The sequence below is a fragment of the Chiloscyllium plagiosum genome, unplaced genomic scaffold (assembly GCF_037043375.1).
Source record: "Chiloscyllium plagiosum isolate Xiang-an unplaced genomic scaffold, Cpla_swu_hap1 HiC_scaffold_25, whole genome shotgun sequence".
Lineage (NCBI taxonomy): Eukaryota > Metazoa > Chordata > Chondrichthyes > Orectolobiformes > Hemiscylliidae > Chiloscyllium > Chiloscyllium plagiosum.
Genome location: NW_028270163.1, coordinates 52,419,316 through 52,441,435, shown reverse-complemented (window position 1 = coordinate 52,441,435; position 22,120 = coordinate 52,419,316). Strand labels below are relative to the sequence as shown.

At 42.2% G+C, this 22,120-nt stretch overlaps 1 protein-coding gene across 1 annotated transcript in view; it reads left to right on the top strand.

Annotated features, from left to right (window-relative positions):
- LOC122562276 (cytoplasmic phosphatidylinositol transfer protein 1-like) overlaps positions 1 to 22,120 on the top strand; it is a 291,671-nt gene that overhangs the window by 201,567 nt on the left and 67,984 nt on the right. Inside the window, exon 6 of the mRNA XM_088000734.1 lies at positions 1,351 to 1,358. Within this exon, the coding sequence (XP_087856860.1) occupies positions 1,351 to 1,358 (8 nt within the window). The remainder of the gene's footprint in view (positions 1 to 1,350; positions 1,359 to 22,120) is intronic.

The window sequence follows — 22,120 nt, the reverse complement described above, 5'->3', positions numbered from 1 at the left end:
GCATCTGCAGTCCTCACTTTCTCTCTCAGACTCAATAATCCAATGCTGACTCATGAGTACTTTCAAATAACAACTTATCTGTAATTGGATGGGAGTATCATACTTTACATTGAAGCAATATCCTATCTTTAAATATACTACTGTAGACAGAGTACAGAAATAGCAAGCGCAGACGAAGTAATATCAGATGACACATTAAGACAATGATTATTATTTGTCTTATGTACTGTTGGCCTAAGGAGATCTGCAGGTAACATTCTGTCCAATGTTGTGATCTGCACTAACTAATTAAACAAAACTAAGTTTAAAATACTACCTAAAAGTAAAAAAAACAAGCAATTTTATTATGTCACAAGAAGTAGCTTATTTATTCAAGTGGAGCCAGCCTAATATTTAATCATCCCTTATGTTTCTTCATTTGAAAGCTGTAACGTGAAAACAAAGACATATTCACTCTTTTGAAAGATACTCAGCCATAATAAATGGTTGGATTACTTCAAAATTCAGTTAGCATTTTTATTACAGTTATTTATTGGTCCTTGGAGTATTTCATTGGATTTCAGATGTATAATAATTGACACTATTGACATCACTATTCCTAATATAACTTGTCTATTTCTACAATTCTGAGACCTGATGGAGTGTTTTTATTGAAATTTAAGTTTAATGGAGGCAGCACTCTTGAAGACCTAAGCAATGGGGATCCTTAATCTGACTTTATCAAAGTACAACTAGACTTGGAGGTAGATTAGTTCAAAGCAGTTTTAACGCATTTAGCCATGGAGACTTCTTTAGCAGATTAGTGAACCTCTCAATTTCAGTCATGTTGTTGCAAAAATAGTAATCTGCAGGAGGATGATCTCTAAGCTCTCTGATGCATTAACTGGCTGACAGTTTGTAACAATGTCAACAGAGGCCTGAAATTAGGCTGTTAGTTCCTTTTTTAACCACACCTGGTGGATGATCTTGGGAAAAAAGGATTTGTGCTTTCACATAAAATAAGATCCAGAGTTGAATTAAAAGGTCTGAATCACTTTATGAAATTACCATGTTGATGACCAACAGAGCAGAATGTTTGATCATGACTTTAGGAGAAATTAGTAACCAATCAGAAATCATATATGCGTGGCAGTCTTCATAGAATCATAGAATCCCTGCAGTGTACAAGGTTTTAATATTGTCCTAAGGACAACAATCTGGTTGTACTGCCAGTGGTTTGTAATATTTAGTTTTCATGCTGCTAAATGTACTTAAAATGTTCATTATGAATAATAAATCCAAGCGACCTTTATTTACTGTGTCTTTATCTTTCTCTTTATGTGCTCTTTTATTGATGGGGACATGATACAGAATACACAGTAAGTACCCAAAGCATTATTATATTATTGATTGGTGGCTGAATTGTAAAATACTTAACTAAATACTTAAAATGGTAGAGGAGCCCTTTAAGTATTCAGTTTGTTATTTCACACTGAGTCCAATTTTGACTTTTTTTGAGGGGGATAGTTTTCTATATTGTTAACATTTCATCAGGTTTAGTCAGTGTGCTCTGTTTACACGAAAACAAGAACTTTAATTGTGTATTACTTTTCCATTTTTCTATATTTTGTAGGCTCAAAATAAATAGTTGGGCTCCTCTGATTGATCAATTAGGAAAGAGTAATCGACTGCATTGCTATCTCGAACCATACAGACCAAATATACCATAAGTTGATTCCTAGGCTGAGTTTTCCCATGGGAAATGAGAATCAGGAGTCGAGATTGAACAATATTTGGGGAAATGTTAGAGTCTATGATAAAGGATATAATAACAGAGCATTTGGAAACACATAATATAAATGAGCAGAATCAGCGTGGCTTGATGAAGGAGAAGTCATGCTTGACAAATCTACAACAGTTCTTTGAGGAGGTGCAAACAGGGTAGACAAAGGGGAGCCAGTAGATTTTAGATTAGATTAGATTCCCTACAGTATGGAAACAGGCCACTTGGCCCAACAATTCCACATGAACCGTCTGAAGAATACCGTCTGACTAATGTACCCAACACTATGGGCAATTTAGCATGGCCAATTCACCTAACCTAATCTGAAGAATACTGCCCAGATCTATTTCCGTCTGACTAATGTACCCAACACTATGGGCAATTTAGCAAGGCCAATTCACCTAACCTGCAAATTTTTGGAGTGTGGGAGGAAACCAGAGCACTCAGAGGAAACCCACATAGACATGGGGAGAATGTGCAAACTCCACACAAACAGTCGCCCGAGGCTGGAATCGAACCCGAGGCCCTGCTGCTGTGAGGCAGCAGCGCTAACCACTTTGCCACCATGCCGTATAATATATTTGAATGTTTAAAACACTTGATAAGGCAAATTAATAAGTTAAGAGCCCATGGAGTTGGGGGTACTGTATTAGCATGAGTAGAGGATGAACTAACAAATGGAAGATAGCGAATTAGAACAAATGGGACACTTTCAGGATGGCAACATGTCACTAGTGGAGTGCCACAGGGATCAGAGCTAGACCACAATTATTTACAATATATATTGATGACTTGAATGTCAATAGTAAATGTACTATTGCCAAAAAACAAGTGAAAAGGCCAATAGTGAGGATGACACAAAAGGTTTACAGAGGATTTAGACAGGCTAAGTGAATGGGCAAAACCTTGGCAGATGGAATATAATGCGAGAAATGTGAGGTTATGCACTTTGGTGGAAAGAATAGAAAGCTGAATATTATTTAAATGGAGAAAGACTGCAGAAAGGAGGAATTTGGGGGTCTTAATGCATGAGTCACAAAAAGTTAACATCCACGTTCACTGGGTAATATGGAAGGCAAAAGGAGTGTTGGCCTTTATTTCAAAGGGAGTGCAGTATAAAAATAGAAAGGTCTTGCTAAAACTGTACAAAGTACACAGCGCAACGTGATGACTAGTTTTTAGTCCCCTTATTTAAGAAAAGATGGCAGCACTGTGGCTCAGTGATTGCACTGCTGCCTCATGTCACCAGGGTCCTGGGTTCATTTCCACTCTCGGTGCCTGTCTGTGTGGGGTTTGCATGTTGTCCTCGTGTTTGTGTGGGTTTCCTCCAGGTGTTCTGGTTTCCTCCCACAGTACAAAGATGTGCTGCTTGGGTGGATTGGCCATGGGAAATGCAGGGTTACAGAGATTGGGGACGGTAGGGTAGGTGTGGATGTGATGGTCTTCAGGGGTCACTGTGGACCCGATGAGCTGAATGACCTGCTTCCACACTGTAGGGATTCTGTGATTCTGTAGACTGGCATTGGAGGAAGTCCAGAGAAGATCTGGTTTGGGAAGGAATTTCTAATGAGGAGAGGTTAAATAGGTTGTACTCAAGGTAGTGAATCTGTGGAATTGGTTACTACAGAACAGCTGTTGAAGATAATCATTAAGTATATTTAAGACTGAAATAAACAGATTTGTAATCAAGGGTTATGGGGATAAGAAAGGAAAATGTTGAGGATTATCAGATCAGGCATGTCTATAGACAGTTCTGAAGAAGGGTCTCTTGATCCGAAACGTTAACTCTGATTTCTCTCCACAGATACTGCCAGACCTGCTGAGCTTTTCCAGCAATTTCTGTTGTTGTTCTATCCATTATCTGATTTGGTAACGAAAACAATGGATAGCTTGGGCCCCAATACAGCTACTTGCTGGACCACCACATCCTATGAAATAAAGTGCCTGCCCTGTTAATTTTTTTTTTGTTTTCTCCACTCAGCCTCTTTCCAAGCCAGGCCAGTCAGTAGCTTGCCTTTGTTCATTAGCTTCAACTTGATTGAAAAATCTTTGATGATTGACTTTACCAAATGCCTTCTGCAAATGCAAATAAATAACATGCATGGACATTATCGTGTCCACTGCTTTAACTACCTCTTCAAAAAGTATATTCAATTTTATCAACCGTTATCTTCCCTTTATAAATCCATCCTGGCTCACTTTGATCACTTGAAAGTTTTCACTATGTGTATTTAACCTGTCCTTTAGTAATTTTCTTATCAATTTTGAACCCTTCCTGTGCCTGAATTTGTTCCCTTGTCATCATGGTTTGAGTAGCATGCACTTCCTTGGTAACAAAGATGCAAAGTATTCAGTTAACACTTCAGCCATTGGTAAATATCTCTTCTTACTCAGTTTTTTCCTCCTCTTTTTACTACCCTTTAAATGTTTATGTGCTTATTGAAGACATTTGGAGTCTGTTTTAATTATTTTTAATCAACTGTTCAAGCATGTTATGACATCTCTGGGGCAGGTGAGATTGAAACCAGAACTTGTGGCCAAGAGTTTGGGCCACAATCACTGTCACATAACTGTTTCCCTCTTTTTAAATTATTTGTAGTCAACTTGCTCAGATATGTTATGATATACCTCTGGGACAGATGGGATTTAATCCGAACCTCCTGGTTAATGATGTTAGATATCTCTGAGAACGTGAGTCTTGAACCCAGACCTTCTGGTGCAGAGTTAGGGACATTACTATTGTGCGACAAGGTCAAAGATTTTTTAATCAACCTGCTTGGATATGTAATGATACACCTTGTGGCCACTGCGTCACCTTTGTTTCTTCTTTATATATCCAAACACCAATTACTAAATTATCAGCCATCATCTGTTTTCCTTCTAACTTTATTTTATTTAACTGTATTGACCCTTAAAACAATCTGAGCATCTCAAGTGGATAGTTATTTTGTAAATTTACCAAGAGATACTTTTTATCTATAATGCACTTTGTAATGAACAATAAATTATTTTTCTCCATGACCCTTCAGGTCTGATGGCACAAGTAATTTTCGTAGCTTTCTGACACTGGCATTTAGCTGTCAGTTCATTCACAGGAATCTACAAGGAACAAGAACAGTTGCAGTTAACCATGCCTGAAAAGAGAGATTTTGCCTCAGCTTCTGTCAATGCTCATTTAATCATCAGAGTTTACAAAAGCGACGTGTTTTATATCCTAGGGAACCATAACACATTGAAAGTCAAGTTGCAGATATAAAACCTGTCTGCAGTGTCTTTATTTCCAAAAATTGAAAGCTCTGGAAGGGTTCAGAGATTTTAGAATTGTACCTGGTAAATGGTCAGAAAGAAAAATAGCTCAATGTAAAAATAATTACAAGACAGTGGGAAATGATTTTCAAGACTGCAAGGTATTATCAGAAATGAAATCCAATGACGTAGATAAGCTGCTTGGATTTCACTCTGGCAGTTTTAACGTCATGAATAAGATTACAGTCCTGTAATCATTACCTACCGTCTGTTACTCTCTACAATGTTGACCCTCTGTTCTGCATTCTTCACAATGTTAAATCTGAAGTGAGAGTAATTTGAACACTTATTACTGTTGTCAACAACCTTTCTCTCTTCGTGACTCATTCACGTATGTCAAAAAGAAGAAACTTATTGTTATCAAATAAATATCTCATTAAAAGAGTTATCAAATTAGTTCTCAGTTCAAATAAGCTGAATAATAATTATGTTCAAAAACACAGTTTAATTTTAAGTGTCAGAATTGCTGCTCAAAGGAGAAAAGTGAGAATAAAGCCCAGTTCTGTTTGATTTGTTCCTGCTGTGGAATTACCAAAGCCGTTGAAGCTGTTTTTGCTGAATATTCAGTTATAACTCGAATGGGGGGAGTAAATATGTAATTATTCATCTCAGATGTACCAGTAACTTATTTCAAAAACATGAGAATGAAACATTTCCTGTTAATGGCTGAATAAGAGTTTGAATCAAAATTCCTTATCATTATTTCCTGGACATCATAAATATTTAAATAAAATGAAAATACTGTGGATTTAAAATAAAAATAGAAGTGTTAGAAAACTCAGCAGGTCTGATTTGTGAGGACAGTAACAGAGTAAATGCTTAAATCCAATATGAATCTTGTTCTTTACATAAGACGCATTCCTGCATTCTTACAAGCTACATAGTCATGTACAACATTTAGCTAATTGTATTGGGACCTCCTGTAAGCTTGCAGATTACTGTTTTCTTCTTTTCCACTTCTATTTCACTCTCCTCTCACTCACTCTGTCTTGCGTCACACCATATTTTGGCATTTATGCCTTCACTTCAGTTTTTCTCTCTCTCTTCCTCCATTTCTATTCCTGCCTCTCCTCTTAGTTCCCTTTCAGCCTTTCTATTCCTATCACTCTGTTTTTCTTCTGGTTATGTGTATGTCTGTCTTACTGATATTTCAATTAAGGAAGAAAACGGAAATGCTATTAGGGTATCCTTAAGTAAAAAGAGAACTTTGTAAATATTGTTCCATGTAATTTTTGCTTTAGGGATATGGCTGTGCAGTAGAAAGTTCAATGTTGGCAAAAGAAAGTTTTCAATCTTTCAAAGTTTGGAAGATGGAAGCAGAATTTATTAATAGTCTAGCATTATTTTTAAAGACATTCCGTATCGGCACACATTGCAGCTGCGCTTTTTGTCAGAAAACATGTTGAAGCATATTAGATCCTAAGGTGACTTAACAGGGTTGACGTTGAAAGGATGTTTCCCCTTGTGGAATGACTAGAGTGAGGGGACACAGTTAAAAAATAGGGAGTTGATTTTTTTTTTGGCTAATTTTGAATTGTGTCATTTCTTTTGAGGGTTTCATGCCATGAGGCCTAGCACGATTTCTCGGCATATCTTATCAAACTTGCTTCATTAACTGTATATCATCCATTGTGACATTGTTCAGTCATCTTGAATCATTTTACCAACCTCCAATTAAATCACCGTACATGAACATGAGTGGAAGCACATATCTATACAGCTCCTTCTTTGCTGGTGTGGTACATGATTGTCAAAGCAGGAGAATGAGGAAAGTAATTTTTATTTAAACGTTAGTCAATTTTAAATCTTTCTGTTCTGTGTTCTTATTTTATTGTGCACTGAGTGGCAATGACTTTTGTATGCAGAGTTTTGAAGCAGTACTTTTTATGCTATATTGGTGAAAAATCTCTGTAAATACAAGACCAAGAGGAACAATTTGAACTATGCAGTAACATTTTAGAGTTTTGAATTGTTTGTCTATACTAGTTGGCCCATTGGTCCACTGGACCAAAGTTGTGGTATTGATTTTTACTTTGAATGAAATATATTAGAACCATTGATCAGAGTGGTGTCAGGAAGTAAATTTGTTGCAGAAACAGCAGCCTTTGTCCATGACCATCTGGAAGAAGACTTCAAGTATGCTCCCCTTTCTTTTAATATTGAATGAAAAGAGCCCTCAATTGGGAGAAGCAAATATGCATTCATTTACTTGCTTTCTGCACAATAATAATTTTGAAATTGTTTGATTTTTTGGCTCTATGAAACCATTCCTACATTTGGCCTTGTTTCAAGTGCAATGCGGTAATGGCTAATGAAGTGCTAATCAATTGATGCAAAGAAAATTCTTCTAATTCGGGAAGTATGGTTGCTAAATTTTCGTTAGTGTAATCAATGTTGGAACTCAGGGCAATCGGTTTGGTGTATACATTCTCCTTTGGATTGCCCAGTAAACCCCTGTACTCTGATACCAAGTGGATTTTGCTGTCCCTTTGTTTGGAGGATTGTGAGAGTTGAATCAGTTCAGAACATCATGGCAATCAGTTTGGATGTACTACGTTCCCCTTTGGAAAGCCCCATTAAAGCTCCGTAATCCTTCACCAATATAGTTCTTGCTGTCCCTTTATTCAGAGAATAATAGCTAAATTTTAATGTGCCTAATCTACTCAAGAGGTCATGACAATCATTTTGGTGTCTCAGTTCACATAAGAAAGCTCAATAGGGCTCACTAAACACATGCCGCACGCACACATACACACAAGTGTATGCACACACAACTCGTCCATTTACAGGCAAAAGTGTGGACTGCAGATGCTGGAGATTAGAGTCAAGAGTGCGGAGTTGGAAAAGCACAGCAGGTCAGGCAGCACCCGAGGAGCAGGAGAATTGATGTTTCAGGCAAAAGCTCTTCATCAGGAATGAGGCTGGGAGCCTCCGAAGTGGAGAGCTAAATGGGAGGGAGGTGGGGCTGGGGGGGGGAAGATAGCTGGGAGTGCAATAGGTGGATGGCGGTGCAGGTAAAGGTGATAGGTCAGAGGGGAGAGTGGAGAGGATAGGTGGGAAGGAAGATGGATAGGTAGGAACAGGTCAAGAGGGTGGTGAGGAGCTGAAAGGTTGAAACTGGGACAAGGTCGGGGGAGGGGAAATGAGGAAATTGGTGAAATCCACATTGATGCCTAAGGTTGGAGGGTCCTGAGGTGGAAGATGAGGCGTTCTTCTTCCAGGTGACAGGTGGTAAAGGAGTGGCGATAGAGGAGGCCAAGGACTGCATGTCCTTGGCGGAGTGGGAGGGGGAGATGGAGTACTCGGCCACGGGGCGGCGGGATTGGTTGGTGCGGGTGTCCTGGAGATGTTCTCTGAAGCGCTGTGTGAGTCGGTGTCCTGTCTCCCCAATGTAAGGAGACCGCATTGGGAGCAATGGAAACTCTAAATAACGTGTGGAAGTGCAGGTGAAACTTTGATGGACATGAAAGGTTCCTTTGGGTCCTTGGATGGAGGTGACAGGGGAGGTGTGTGCACAAGTTTTGCACAGGGGAAGGTGCCGGGATGGGAGGGTGGGTTGTTGGGGGGCGTGGACCTGATGAGGTAGTCGCAGAGGGAGTGGTGTTTACAGAGAGTGGATAGAGGTGGGAAGGAAAATATATTTCTGATGGTGGCGTCTGTTTGTCAGGTGGCAGAAAAGGCGGAGGATCTTGCGATGTATACGGAGGTGGGTGGGTGGAAGGTGAGGACCAGGGGGTTCTGTCCTTGTTGCGGTTGGAGGACTGGGGCTTAAAGGCGGAGGTGCAGGAAGTGGATGAGATATGCTGGAGGGCATCGTCAACCATGTGGGAGGGGCAATTGTAGTCTTTAAAGAAGGAGGCCATCTGGTGTGTTCTGTGGTGGAACTGGTCCTCCTGAAAGCAGAGACAGAGGAATTGGGAATAAGGGACAGCATTTTTTTCAGGAGGCAGGGTGAGAGGAGATGTAATCCTGATAGCTGTGGGAGACGGTGGGTTTGTAGAAAATGCCTTTGTTGCATTAGTCGCTGTTGATGGAGATGGAAAGGTCCAGGAAAGGGAGGGAGGTGTCTGAGATAGTCCAGGTGAATTTAAGATCACAGTGGAATGTGTTGGTGAAGTTGATGAACTATTCAACCTCCTCGTAGAAATGTCACTTCCGTAAATGATGTCACCACCGGTCCCTCCACTACCGCGCTTACTCCAGTTAGTCTCCACCCCCACTTCCAGCTCCAGCTCTATACCAGGTCCTAGCGCCCAGCCCTGCCGAGTTTTCACCATCCCCCCAGATCTTCCCCTCACTGAGGACAAACAATCAGTCCTCAGCAAAGGCCTTACCTTCATTCCCCTCCACTCCCGGATCAACGAATTCAACACACATTGCGACATTGAACACTTCTTCCACCACCTCCGCCTCCAAGCTTACTTTTTCCATCAAGACTCCCACCCACCCTTCCGAGGACCTCTTCACCTGCCTCCAACACACCCCTTCCACCTGGACACCCTGTGCCGGTTTGTTACCCACCCTCCATCTCTTTATTTCCAACTGCCACCGAGACATTGACCGCCTCAACCTGTCCACCCACTCCCCCACTCCAAACTCTCACCCTCACAATGCTCAGTCCTCCACTCCCTCTGCTCCAACCCCAACCTCACCATCAAACCAGCGGACAAGGGAGGGGGGGGTGCAGTAATATTTTGGCGCACTGACCTCTACACCGCTGAAGCCAAGCGCCTCCTCCGACTGTCCCCTCAACCACAACCTCACCTCCCATCACCAAACCATCATCTCCCAGACCATACACAACCTCATCACCTCAGGGAATCTCCCAGCCACAGCTTCCAACCTCATAGTTTGGGAACCCTGCACCGTCCAATTCTACCTCCTACCAAGATCCACAAGCCTGAATACCATGGCTGACCCATCGTCTCAGCCTTCTCCTGTCCCACCAAATTAATCTCCACATACCTCAATACTGTCCTATCCCCCCCCCGGTCCAGGCACTTCCCACATACGTTTGGGACACCATCCACAGCCTCCACTTCCTCCAAGACTTCTGTTTTCCTGGCACCGAACCCAGTCCCTCTACACCTCCATGACCAGGGCCTCCACGCCCTCTGTTTCTTCCTCTCCCGGTGTCCCCACCAGTACCCTTCCACTGACACTCTCATTCATTTGGCTGAACTAGTCCCCACCTTCAACAATTTCTCCTTTGAATCCTCCCACTTCCTCCAGATGAAAGGGGTAGCCATGGGCATTGTATGGGCCCCAACTATGCCTGTCTCTTTATCAGCTACGTGGAACAGTCTATCTTCCGCAGTTACACCGGCACCACTCCCCACCTTTTCCTCTGCTACATTGATGACTGCAAGGAGGTTAAACAGTCATCAACTTCACCAACACATTCCACCCTGACCTTAAATTCACCTGGACCATCTCAGACACCTGCCTCCCCTTCCTGGACCTCTCCATCTCCATCAACGGTGACTGACTAAACACTGACATTTTCTACAAATCCATTGACTCCCACAGCTACCTGGATTACACCTCCTCCCACCCTGACTTCTGTGCTATCCTTTATTCCCAATTCCTCCACCTCTGCCGAATCTGCTGCCAGGAGGACCAGTTCCACCACAGAGCACACCAGATGCCAACTGTCCTCCCCTCCCAACACCTTCCCTGCCACCGCAGAATTGCAAATCTGGAGTAAGTAAACCTGAATCTGCAATTTGAGATTTTATTGCATTTGTAGGATTCAAGAAATGTGAATGATCCTACTTGTCTGAAAATATCTTTTCAGTCCTATGAAGGGCTTTTGCCCGAAATGTTGATTTTCCTGCTCCTCGGATGCTGCCTGACCTGCTGTGCTTTTACAGCACCACACTCTCAACTCGTCCATTTATAGTAGATGTTTCTTCAATTTACCAAAATTCATGCAATTTAATAATTCTTCCTTTCATGCAGATCTCCAAATCATTTATGCAAATAGAAAATTAAGAGGTAGCCATTATAACACTTCTGAATGAATCTTGAATAATGGAGATGGGAAATATATTCATTATAAATCAGTAGATGGTCAATACCAGTGAGTGTTGATGAGTAACTTGCTGATCAGGTGAAGGCAACAGCCAAGGTGGGAAGGACTTTGATGGACCTTCTGTGGTAGCTCAGCTAAAGTCGTGCTTAAGAAGATATTTTCAGACAAGTAGGATCATTCACATTTCTTACATTTGTATCCTGCAAATGCAATAAAACCCCAAATTGCAGATTCAGGTTTGCTCACTCCAGTTTTTAACAGATACCATTAGCAGGAGCAATTGGGAAATAAGCACATCCAAAGTGAGTCACAGCCAGAGAGAGTATGTGTTTCTGGAAATTTGGAACAGTGTAGGAGGGAAAAAATGAATTTTGTAGTTTTGTCTTTTTTTGTTGTAGCCTTGTTAGTAAAGAAATACAGCACTGGAGATTAAGAAGTAGAAATAGTCTGGGTAGAGATGAGAAACAGAGATGGAACAAAGTCCCTGGTGGTAGTAATTTACAGGTCTCCAAATAGATGTCCCACAGAGAGCACAGTATAAATCAGAAAATACTGAGGGATTGTAAGAAAGGCACAGCAATGTATGATTTTAATATGCGTATCGATTCAATTAATCAAATTGGCATGGATTGCCTCGAGGGAGAGTATATTGAATGGATTAGAGATTGTTTCTTGGACCAATATATTGTGGAACCAACCAGGGAGCAGGCATTTCTGTTCATGGTATTGTGTACTGAGGTAGATTTAATTAATGATCTCAAAGTAAAGAATTCTCTAGGGAACAGTGATCATAGCCTGCTAGAATTCAAATTCAGTTGGTGGCCAAAAATCCAGAGTCCCACACAGGCAGTCTGGAGTTAAACAAAGGTAATTACAAAGACATGAGGACAGATTTGGTCTGGTGGACTAGGCAGAAGACTAAAACATAGGACAGTTGATGAGCAATGGTAAATGTTTAAGGAGATAGTCAATTCCTCCTAACTAAAATATATTCCAGAAAGAAAGAAAAATTATAAGGCAGAGAAAAGCAACCATGGCGAAGCAAGAAAGTTAAGGATATCAAGACAAAAATACGACATACTGTTCTGCAAAGGCGAGTGGCAGGTTGGACGATTGGGAAGCTTTTAGACATTAACAAAGGGTTACTAAAAAAGTAATAAACAGAGTAGAGATAAATTATGAAAGAAAATGAGCACAAAATATAAAAATGAATAGCAAAAACCTCTCTAAGTATATAAAAGGGAAGAGTATAGCTAAAGTGAAGGTTGATCCCTTGGAGGCTGAGACTGGAGAGTCAATAGTGGGATCACAGAAATGACAGTCAGTAAATCAATATTTTACTTCGGTTTTCATGATGGAGGATACGAGTATCATCCCAAAAGTAACACGTAATGCAGAAGAAAGAGAGGAACTTAAAACAGTCAGCCTCAGTATGGAAAATGGACTGAGCAAACTACGGGGATTGAAGGCAGGCAAGTTCCCAGGGCCGATGGCCTACATCCTCGGGTCTTAAAACAAGTGGCAGAAGACATAGTGAATCCATTGCTTCCAAAATTCCTGGATGCGAGAAATGTTCCAGTAGATTGGAAATCTAATGCTCTTAATCAAAAAGGGAGTCGGAAAATAGGAAATTACGGACCTGTTAATTTAATGTGTGTTATCGAATCATAGAGTCATAGAGATGTACAGCACGGAAATAGACCCTTCAGTCCAACCCATCCATGCCAACCAGATATCCCAACCCAATCTCGTCCCACCTGCCAGCACCTGGCCCATATCCCTCCAAACCGTTCCTATTCATATACCCATCCAAATGCCTCTTAAATGTTGCAATTGTACCAGCCTGCACCACTTCCTCTGGCAGCTCATTCCATACACGCACCATCCTCTGCGTGAAAATGTTGCCCCTTAGGTCTCTTTTATATCTTTCCCCTCTCACCCTAAACTATGCCTTCCAGTTCTGGACTCCCTGACCCCAGGGAAAAGGCTTTTTCTATTTATCCTATCCATGCTCCTCATGGTTTTGTAAAACTCAAAAAGGTCACCCCTCTGCCTCTGACACTCCAGGGAAAACAGCCCCAGCCTGTTCAACCTCTCCCTATAGCTCAGATCCTCCAACCCTGGCAACATCCTTGTAAATCTTTTCTGAACCCTTTCAAGTCTCACAACATCTTTCTGACAGGAAGGAGACCAGAATTGCATGCAGTATTCCAACAGTAGCCTAACCAATATCATGTACAGCCGCAATATGACATCCCAACGCCTGTATTCAATACTCTGATGGTGGCTCAGTGGTTAGCACTGCTGCCTCACAGCGCCAGGGACCTGGGTTCAATTCCAGCCTTGGGCGAGTGCCTGTGTGGAGTTTCCTCCGGGTGCTCCGGTTTTCTCCCACAGTCCAAAGATGTGCAGGTCAGGTGAATTGGCCATGTTAAATTGCCCATAGTGTTAGGTGTAGTAGTCAGACGGAAATGGCTCTGGGTGGGTTACTCTTCACAGGGTCAGTGTGGACTGGTTAGGTCGAAGGGCCTGTTTCCACACTGTAGGGAATCTAATCTAAAGGAAAGCATACCAAATGCCTTCTTCACTATCCATATCTACCTGCAACTCCACTTTCAAGGAGCTATGAACCTGCACTCCAAGGTCTCTTTGTTCAGCAACACTTCCTAGGACCTTAACATTAAGTGGTAAGATTTGCTTATCCAAAATGCAACACCTCGCATTTATCTGAATTAAATTCCATCTGCCACTTCTCAGCCCATTGGCCCATCTGATCAAAATCCCATTGTAATCTGAGGTAACCTTCTTCACTGTCCACTACACCTCTAATTTTGGTGTCATCTGCAAACTTACGAACCATACCTCTTATGCTCACATCCAAATCATTTATATAAATGATGAAAAGTAGTGGAACCATCACCGATCCTTGTGGCTCTCCACTTTTCACAGGCCTCCAGTCTGAAAAACAACCCTCCACCACCACCTTCAATCTTTGAGCCAGTTCTGTATCAAGATTACCACTTCTCCCTGTATTCCGTGAGATCTAACCTTGCTAACCAATCTCCCATGGTGAATCTTGTCAAACGCCTTACTGAAGTCCATATAGATCACATCTATCGCTCTGCCCTCATTCAATCCTCTTTGTTACTTCTTCAAAAAAACTCAATCAAGTTTGTGAGACATGATTTCCCACGCACAAAGCCATGTGTTTACTGTCCCTAATCAGTCCTTGCCTTTCCAAATACATGTACATCCTGTCCCTCAGGGTTCCCTCCACAATTTGCTGACCACCAACGTCAGGCTCACTGGTCTATAGTTCCCTGGCTTGTCCTTACCACCTTTCTGAAACAGTGGCACCACGTTAGTCAACCTCCAGTCTTCCGGCACCTCACCTGTGACTTTCGATGATACAAATATCTCAGCAAGAGACCCAGCAATCACTTGCCTAGCTTCCCACAGAGTTCTAGGGTACACCTGATCAGGTCCTGGGGATTTATCCACTTTTATGCATTTCAAGACATCCAGCACTTCCTCCTTTGTAATATGGACATTTTTCAAGATGTCACCATCTATTTCCCTACATTCTATATCTTCCATGTCCTTTTCCACAGTAAATACTGATGCAAAATACTTGTTTAATGTCTCCCCCATTTTCAGCAGCTCCACACAAAGGCTGCCTTGCTAATCTTTGAGGGGCCCTCTTCTCTCCCTAGTTACCCTTTTGTCCTTAATGTATTTGTAAAAACCCTCTGGATTCTCCTTAACCCTATTTGCCAAAGCTTTCTCATGTCCCCACTTGCCCTCCTGATTTCTCTCTTAGGTATACTCCTGCTGCCTTTATACTCTTCTAAGGATTCACTCGATCTATCCTGTATATACCTGAAATATGCTTCCTTCTTTTTCTTAACCAAACCCTCAATTTCTTTAGTCATCCAGCATTCCCCATACCTCCGAGCCTTCCCTTTCACCCTAACAGAAATATACTTTCTCTGGACTCTTGTTATCGCGTTTCTGAAGGCTTCCCATTTTCCAGCCATCCCTTTACCTGCAAACGTCTGCTCCCAGTCAGCTTTTGAAAGTTCTTGGCTAATACCGTCAAAATTGGCCTTTCTCCATTTTAGAAGACTAAAATGCAGATATAGCAGGTAATAAGGAAGGCAAATAGAATTTTGGTATTTATTGCTAAAGAAAGACAGTGTAATAGTAGCAACTATTATGAACCAGACCAGACCCCCTGAAAATATTCTAAAAAGGTAACCTAGACCCTAACATTTTCTTATTTTAAAGGTAGATGTGAAGTGCGTGTTCCAGATGTGATACGACTGATCAAACTACTCAATGTTAAGCAAAACACAATTTATTTAAACACAATAGTTAAAATGCAAACAAAAGAATGGATTATGTAGAATAACTTAAATATTGGAAAACTTAACCGAATAATAGAGCAAATATTACTAATTAACTATTCCAATAAAGTAACATCCCATAAACATGCCGCTTGGCAAAAAAAGAAGATTCAGACGCAGATTCTTACATGCAGTTCTCCAATCCAGGAGGAAAAAAAATCAAGAGAGGATTCAGAGAGAATAGTAGCTCGGAGACATTCACTGAAGCTTCCAACTCTTTTGAGATCCCAAAGGCTTCTGCTTAAAACTGTCACTAAAATCTGAAAAAAAATCGCTATAAAGTCTGGTCTGGGAGAGCTGGCCACACCCAGGCTGCTTCCATTGTTCCAACCTTCAAAAAAAACCCCAAGGCCTCACAAATTGTTTGCTTTCCTGGAGACCGCTCGGTATCTCTGCCTTACAACCTATCTTCAAAATAAACAGGACAAAATACTCTCTTAAAATGACAGTATCATCACACAAAGTATTGCTGTGACTGTACAAGGCATTAGTGAGACCTTATCTGGAATGCTGTATCTAATTTTGGTCCCCTTACTTAAAGAGGGATGTAGTTGTATTGGAGTCCGTTCAGAGGAGGTTCACCAGATTGATTCCAGAGTGTGAGGTTTATATTGTGAAGAGAAATTGAGCAAGCTAGCCCTAAACTCTCTGGAGTTTAGAAGAATGAGAGGAAATTTATTTTAGGTATATGAAATGCTAATGCAGATTGACAAAGTAGATGCAGAGAGACTGTTTCCTCATCTGGGGCAATGCCTGAACTGCTGTGCTCTTCTAGCACCACTAATCCAGAATCTAGAATGAGAGGTCAGTTTTGCAATACGGTATGGCAGATTTAAAACCGAGATGAGACAAAATTACTTCTGATTAGATTATATTCCCAACAGTATGGAAGCAGGCCCTTTGGCCCAACCAGTCCACACCGACTCTCTGTAGTAACCCACCCAGACCCATTTCCCTCTGACTAATGCATCTAACACTGTGGGCAATTTAGTATGGCCAATTCATCTGACCTACACAAAGGTATTTTAGGTGTTGGAGATGATTTCCTCGAATTCCAGGAGCGGCAATTACTATTTTATATGCTGTTGCATTGTTTTGGAACTTTGGGGAAAAAAAGTCAAAACAACAGCAGTTTAAAAGGGAGAAGAGCAGACAAAGGAAGCACATGGTGAGGACAGTGCAGGAGAGAGAGAGAGAGAGAACCTGCACAGTTACTGCCTTTGCTATTTTAAATTCATGTATCGCTGGACATCGGAGTGCGTCTGGGAAAATTAACAAACAGTAAAATTCACAACTAATCTTGGAGGAACTGTTGGACGAAGTTCACAGCACAGAATCAGATAAGTTAATTGTTGTTTTAAGTCTGTCCAAGAGAAAGGCTGCAGTAGTGAGTATAGTGGATTATTTCTTGATTATATGTTTTTGGAGATAAGTCTCTTGATTAAACTTAAAATATAAGTCATAACTATTAATTTAACCTGGGGCAGTGTTTGTCGAGGAATAAGACGGTGTTATTTTCTGGGTCTGTAGATTGTGTCGGAGCACAAATGGCCTTTTTGGTATGTACTTCTTGTCAGATATGGGAGTTTAAAGAGAGTTTAAGGGTTACTGCGGATTATATCTGCCATAAATGCTATTGGATACGAATCTTATCAGATCAAGTGGATCGGTTAGAGAGACAGATAGAAGCGATGAGGAATTTGCAACAGCAACAGTATGTGATGGATGGCAGTTATAGGAAGGGGGGAAGGTCTCAGATACAGTCACATAGATGGGTTAACTCCAGGAAGGGTGAGAGAGGTCGGCACCTAGTGCAGGAGTCTTTTGTGGATATACCCATTTCAAACAGGAGTGCTGTTTTGGAAAAGGGGATGATGGATTCTCAGGGGAACGTAGCACGAACAGCCAAGTTTCTGGTATTGAGACTGGCTCTAATGCAACGAGGGGTATGTTGGCTTCCAAGAGATCAATTGTGTTAGGGGATTCTGTAGTCAGAGGTACAGACAGACGTTTCTGTGGCCAGCAGAGAAAAAGCAGAATGGTGTGTAGTTTCCCTGGTGCCAGGATCAAGGATGTCTCAGAGAGGGTACAGAATGTTCTCATGGGGGCGAGGGGCCAGCAGGAGGTCATTGTCCACATTGGAACCAACGACATTGAAAGGGAAAAGGTTGAGAATCTGAAGGGAGATTACAGAGAGTTAGGCAGAAATTTAAAAAAGAGGTCCTCAAGGGTAGTAATATCTGGATTACTCCCAGTGCTACGAGCTAGTGAGGGCAGGAATAGGAGGATAGAGCAGATGAATGCATGGCTGAGGAGCTGGTGTATGGGAGAAGGATTCACATTTTTGGATCATTGGAATCTCTTTTGGGGTAGAAGTGACCTGTACAAGAAGGACGGATTGCACCTAAATCAGAAGGGGGCTAATATACGGGCAGGGAAATTTGCTTGACCTGCTTGGGAGGATTTAAACTAGTAAGGTGGGGTGGTGGGACCCAGGGAGATAGATCTGAGATGGGTACAACTGAGAACAGAAGTGAGTCAAACAGTCAGGGCAGGCAGGAACAAGGTAGGACTAATAAATTAAACTGCATTTATTTCAATGCAAAGGGCCTAACAGGGAAGGCAGATGAACTCAGGGCATCGGTTAGGAACATGAGACTGGGATATCATAGCAATTACAGAAATATGGCTCAGGGATGGGCAGAACTGGCAGCTTAATGTTCCAGGATACAAATGCTACAGGAAGGAAAGAAAGGGAGGCAAGAGAGATGGGGGAGTGGCTTTTTTGATAAGGGATAGCATTACAGCTGTGCTGAGGGAGGATATTCCCGGAAATACACCCAGGGAAGTTATTTGGGTGGAACTGAGAAATAAGAAAGGGATGATTACCTTATTGGGATTGTATTATAAACCCCCCCAATAGTCAGAGGGAAATTGAGAAACAAACTTGTAAGGAGATCCCAGCTATCTGTAAGAATAATAGGGTAGTTATGGTAGGGGATTTTAACTTTCCAAACTTTTGACTGAGACTGCCATAGTGTTAAAGGTTTAGATGGAGAGGAATTTCTTAAGTGTGTACAAGACAATTTTCTGATTCAGTATGTGGATATACCGACTAGAGAAGGTGCAAAACTTGACCTACTCTTAGGAAATAAGGCAGGGCAGGTGACTGAGTTGTCAGTGGGGGAGCACTTTGGGGCCAGCGACCATAATTCTATCCGTTTTAAAATAGTGATGGAAAAGGATAGACCAGATCTAAAAGTTGAAGTTCTAAATTGGAGAAAGGCCAATTTTGATGGTATTAGGCAAGAACTTTTGAAAGCTGATTGGAGGCAGATGTTCGCAGGTAAAGGGACGGCTAGAAAATGGGAAGCCTTCAGAAATGAGATAACAAGAACCCAGAGGAAGTATATTCCTGTCAAGGTGTAAGGGAACGCTGGTAGCTATAGGAAGTGCTGGATGACTAATGAAATTGAGTGTTTGGTTTAGAAAAAGGAGGAAGCATATGTCAGGTATAGACACGATAGATCGAGTGAATCCTTAGAAGAGTATAAAGGAAGTAGGAGTATACTTAAGAGGGAAATCAGGAGGGCAAAACAGGGACATGAGGTAGCTTTGACAAATAGAATTAAGGAGAATCCAAAGGGTTTTTACAAATATATTAAGGAAAAAAGGTTAACTCGGTAGAGAATGGGGCCCCTCAAAGATCAGCAAGGAGACCTTTGTGTGGAGCCACAGAAAATGGGGGAGATACTAAGTGAATATTTTGCATCAGTATTTACTGTGGAAAAGGATAAGGAAGATATAGACTGTGAGGAAATAGATGGTGACATTTTGAAAAATGTCCAGGTTACAAAGGAGGAAGTGCTGGATGTCTTGAAAGGGTTAAAAGTGGATAAATCCCCAGGACCTGATCAGGTGTACCAGAGAACACTGTGGGAAGCTAGAGAAGTGATTGCTGGGCCTCTTGCTGAGATATTTGTATCATCGATAGTCACAGGTGAGGTGCCAGAAGACTGGAGGTTGGCAAACGTGGTGCCACTGTTTAAGAAGGGCGGTAAAGACAAGCCAGGGAACTGTAGACCGGTGAACCTGACCTCTGTGGTGGGCAAGTTGTTGGATGGAATCCTGAGGGACAGGATGTACATGTATTTGGAAAGGCAAGGACTGATTTGGGATAGTCAGCATGGCTTTGTGCGTGGAAAATCATGTCTCACAAACTTGATTGAGTTTTTTGAAGAAGTAACAAAAAAGATTGACGAGGGCAGAGCAGTAGATGTGATCTATGTAGACTTCAGTAAGGCATTTGACAAGGTTCCCCATGGGAGACTGATGAGCAAGGTTAGATCTCATGGAATACAGAGAGAACCAGCCATTTGGATACAGAACTGGCTCAAAGGTAGAAGACAGAGGGTAGTGGTGGAGGGTTGTTTTTCAGACTGGAGGCCTGTGACCAGTGGAATGCCATAAGGACCGGTGTTGGGCCCTCTACTTTTTGTCATTTACATAAATGATTTGGATGCGCGCGTAAGAGGTACAGTTAGTAAGTTTGCAGATGACACCAAAATTGGAAGTGTAGTGGACAGCGAAGATGGTTACCTCAGATTACAACAGGATCTTGACCAGATGGGCCAATGGGCTGAGAAGTGGCAGATGGAGTTTAATTCAGATAAATGCGAGGTGCTGCATTTTGGGAAAGCAAATCTTAGCAGGACTTATACACTTAATGGTAAGTTCCTAGGGATTGTTGCTGAACAGAGACCTTGGAGTGCAGGTTCATAGCTCCTTGAAAGTGGAGTCGCAGGTTGATAGGATAGTGAAGAAGGCATTTGGTATGCTTTCCTTTATTGGTCAGAATATTGAGTACAGGAGTTGGGGGAGGTCATGTTGCAGCTGTACAGGACATTGGTTAGGCCACTGTTGGAATATTGCTTGCAATTCTTATCTCCATCCTATCGGAAAGATGTTGTGAAACTTGAAAGGGTTCAGAAAAGATTTACAAGGATGTTGCCAGGGTTGGAGGATCTGAGCTACAGGGAGAGGCTGAACAGGCTGGGGCTGTTTTCCCCGGACCGTCGGAGGCTGGGGGTGGGTGACCTTATAGAGATTTACAAAATTACGAGGGGCATGGATAGGATAAATAGACAAAGTCTTTTCCCTGGCGTCGGGGAGTCCAGAACTAGAGGGTTTAGGTTTAGGGTGAGAGGGGAAAGATATGAAAGAGCCCTAAGGGGCACCTTTTTCACGCAGAGGTTGGTACATGTATGGAATGAGCTGCCAGATGATGTGGTGGAGCTGGTACAATTGCAACATTTAAGAAGCATTTGGATGGGTATATGAATAGGAACGGTTTGGAGGGATATGGGCCGGGTGCTGGCAGGTGGGACGAGATTGGGTTGGGATATCTAGTCTGCATGTACGGGTTGGACCAAAGGGTCTGTTTCTATGCTCTATGACTCTATCTTTGGATTGTGGGAGGAAACCTGAGCACCTGGAGGAAACCCACACAGACACCAGGGAAAATGTGCAAACTCCATACAGACAGTCGCCTGAGGCTGGAATCAAACCTGGGACCCTGATGCTGTGAGACAGCAGTGCTAACCACTAGGCCACCATGCCACCCAAATCGTAGAATCCCTACAGTGTGTGAGCAGGCTATTTGGCCCATCAAGTTCACAATGACCATCATGCCACCTGGACCGACCTGATAAATAACTATTACACATTGCCAATTCACCCTTACCATGAGAGGAAACTGACACAAACACTGGTGGTGGGGGCGGGAGGGGGTGGCGCAAAGGAAGGGAGGTAGAGAAGGAGAGAATATGTAAACTCCCCGCTGGGTCCGCGGGTTGGATCGCCTGAGTCAGTAGTGCTAACCACTGAGCCACCATACTGCCCACTTAGTAAAGCCAATTCACCTGCCTGCACATCTTTGGACAGTGGGAGGAAACCGGAGCACCCGAAGGAAACCCACGCAGACACGGGGAGAATGTGTAAACTCCAGACAGACAGTCACCCAAGGCTGGAATCGAATCACAGTGCTAACCACTGAGCCACCGTGCTGCACCTTTCTCAAGTAAGAGGTCATCCTGGACAATCACAAAGGCCAATCTCCCATCTATGGAATCCATCTACCAGACCCGCTGTCAAGGAAAGGCCGCCAGCATTCTTAAAAATCCATCCCACCCTGGCAATATTTTTCTACAACCTCTACCATCGGGGAGAAGGTACAGAAGCCTGAACACATGCACCAGCCAGTTTTGCAACAGTTTCTGCCCTACTGTTGTTAGAATACTGAATGGACTCACAAACACTTAACATTCGCCTGTACCTGTGTTTTTGGTTTTGCCGCTGTTTACCTATTATTTACTATCTATGCTACTTAACTCTGTGATCTGCCTGCATTGCTTGCAAGACAAATATTTCACTGTGCCTCAGTACACGTGACAATAAATTCAATTCAATTCAACCTGTAGAATTCACTCTCCCAGAATGCTGTGGATGCTGGAACATTGAGTAAATTTAAGGAGGAGATAGACAGATTTTTAATTAATAAATGGTTTGAAGGGTTATAGATTGTGGTCAGGGAAGTTGAGCTGAGGCCAAGAT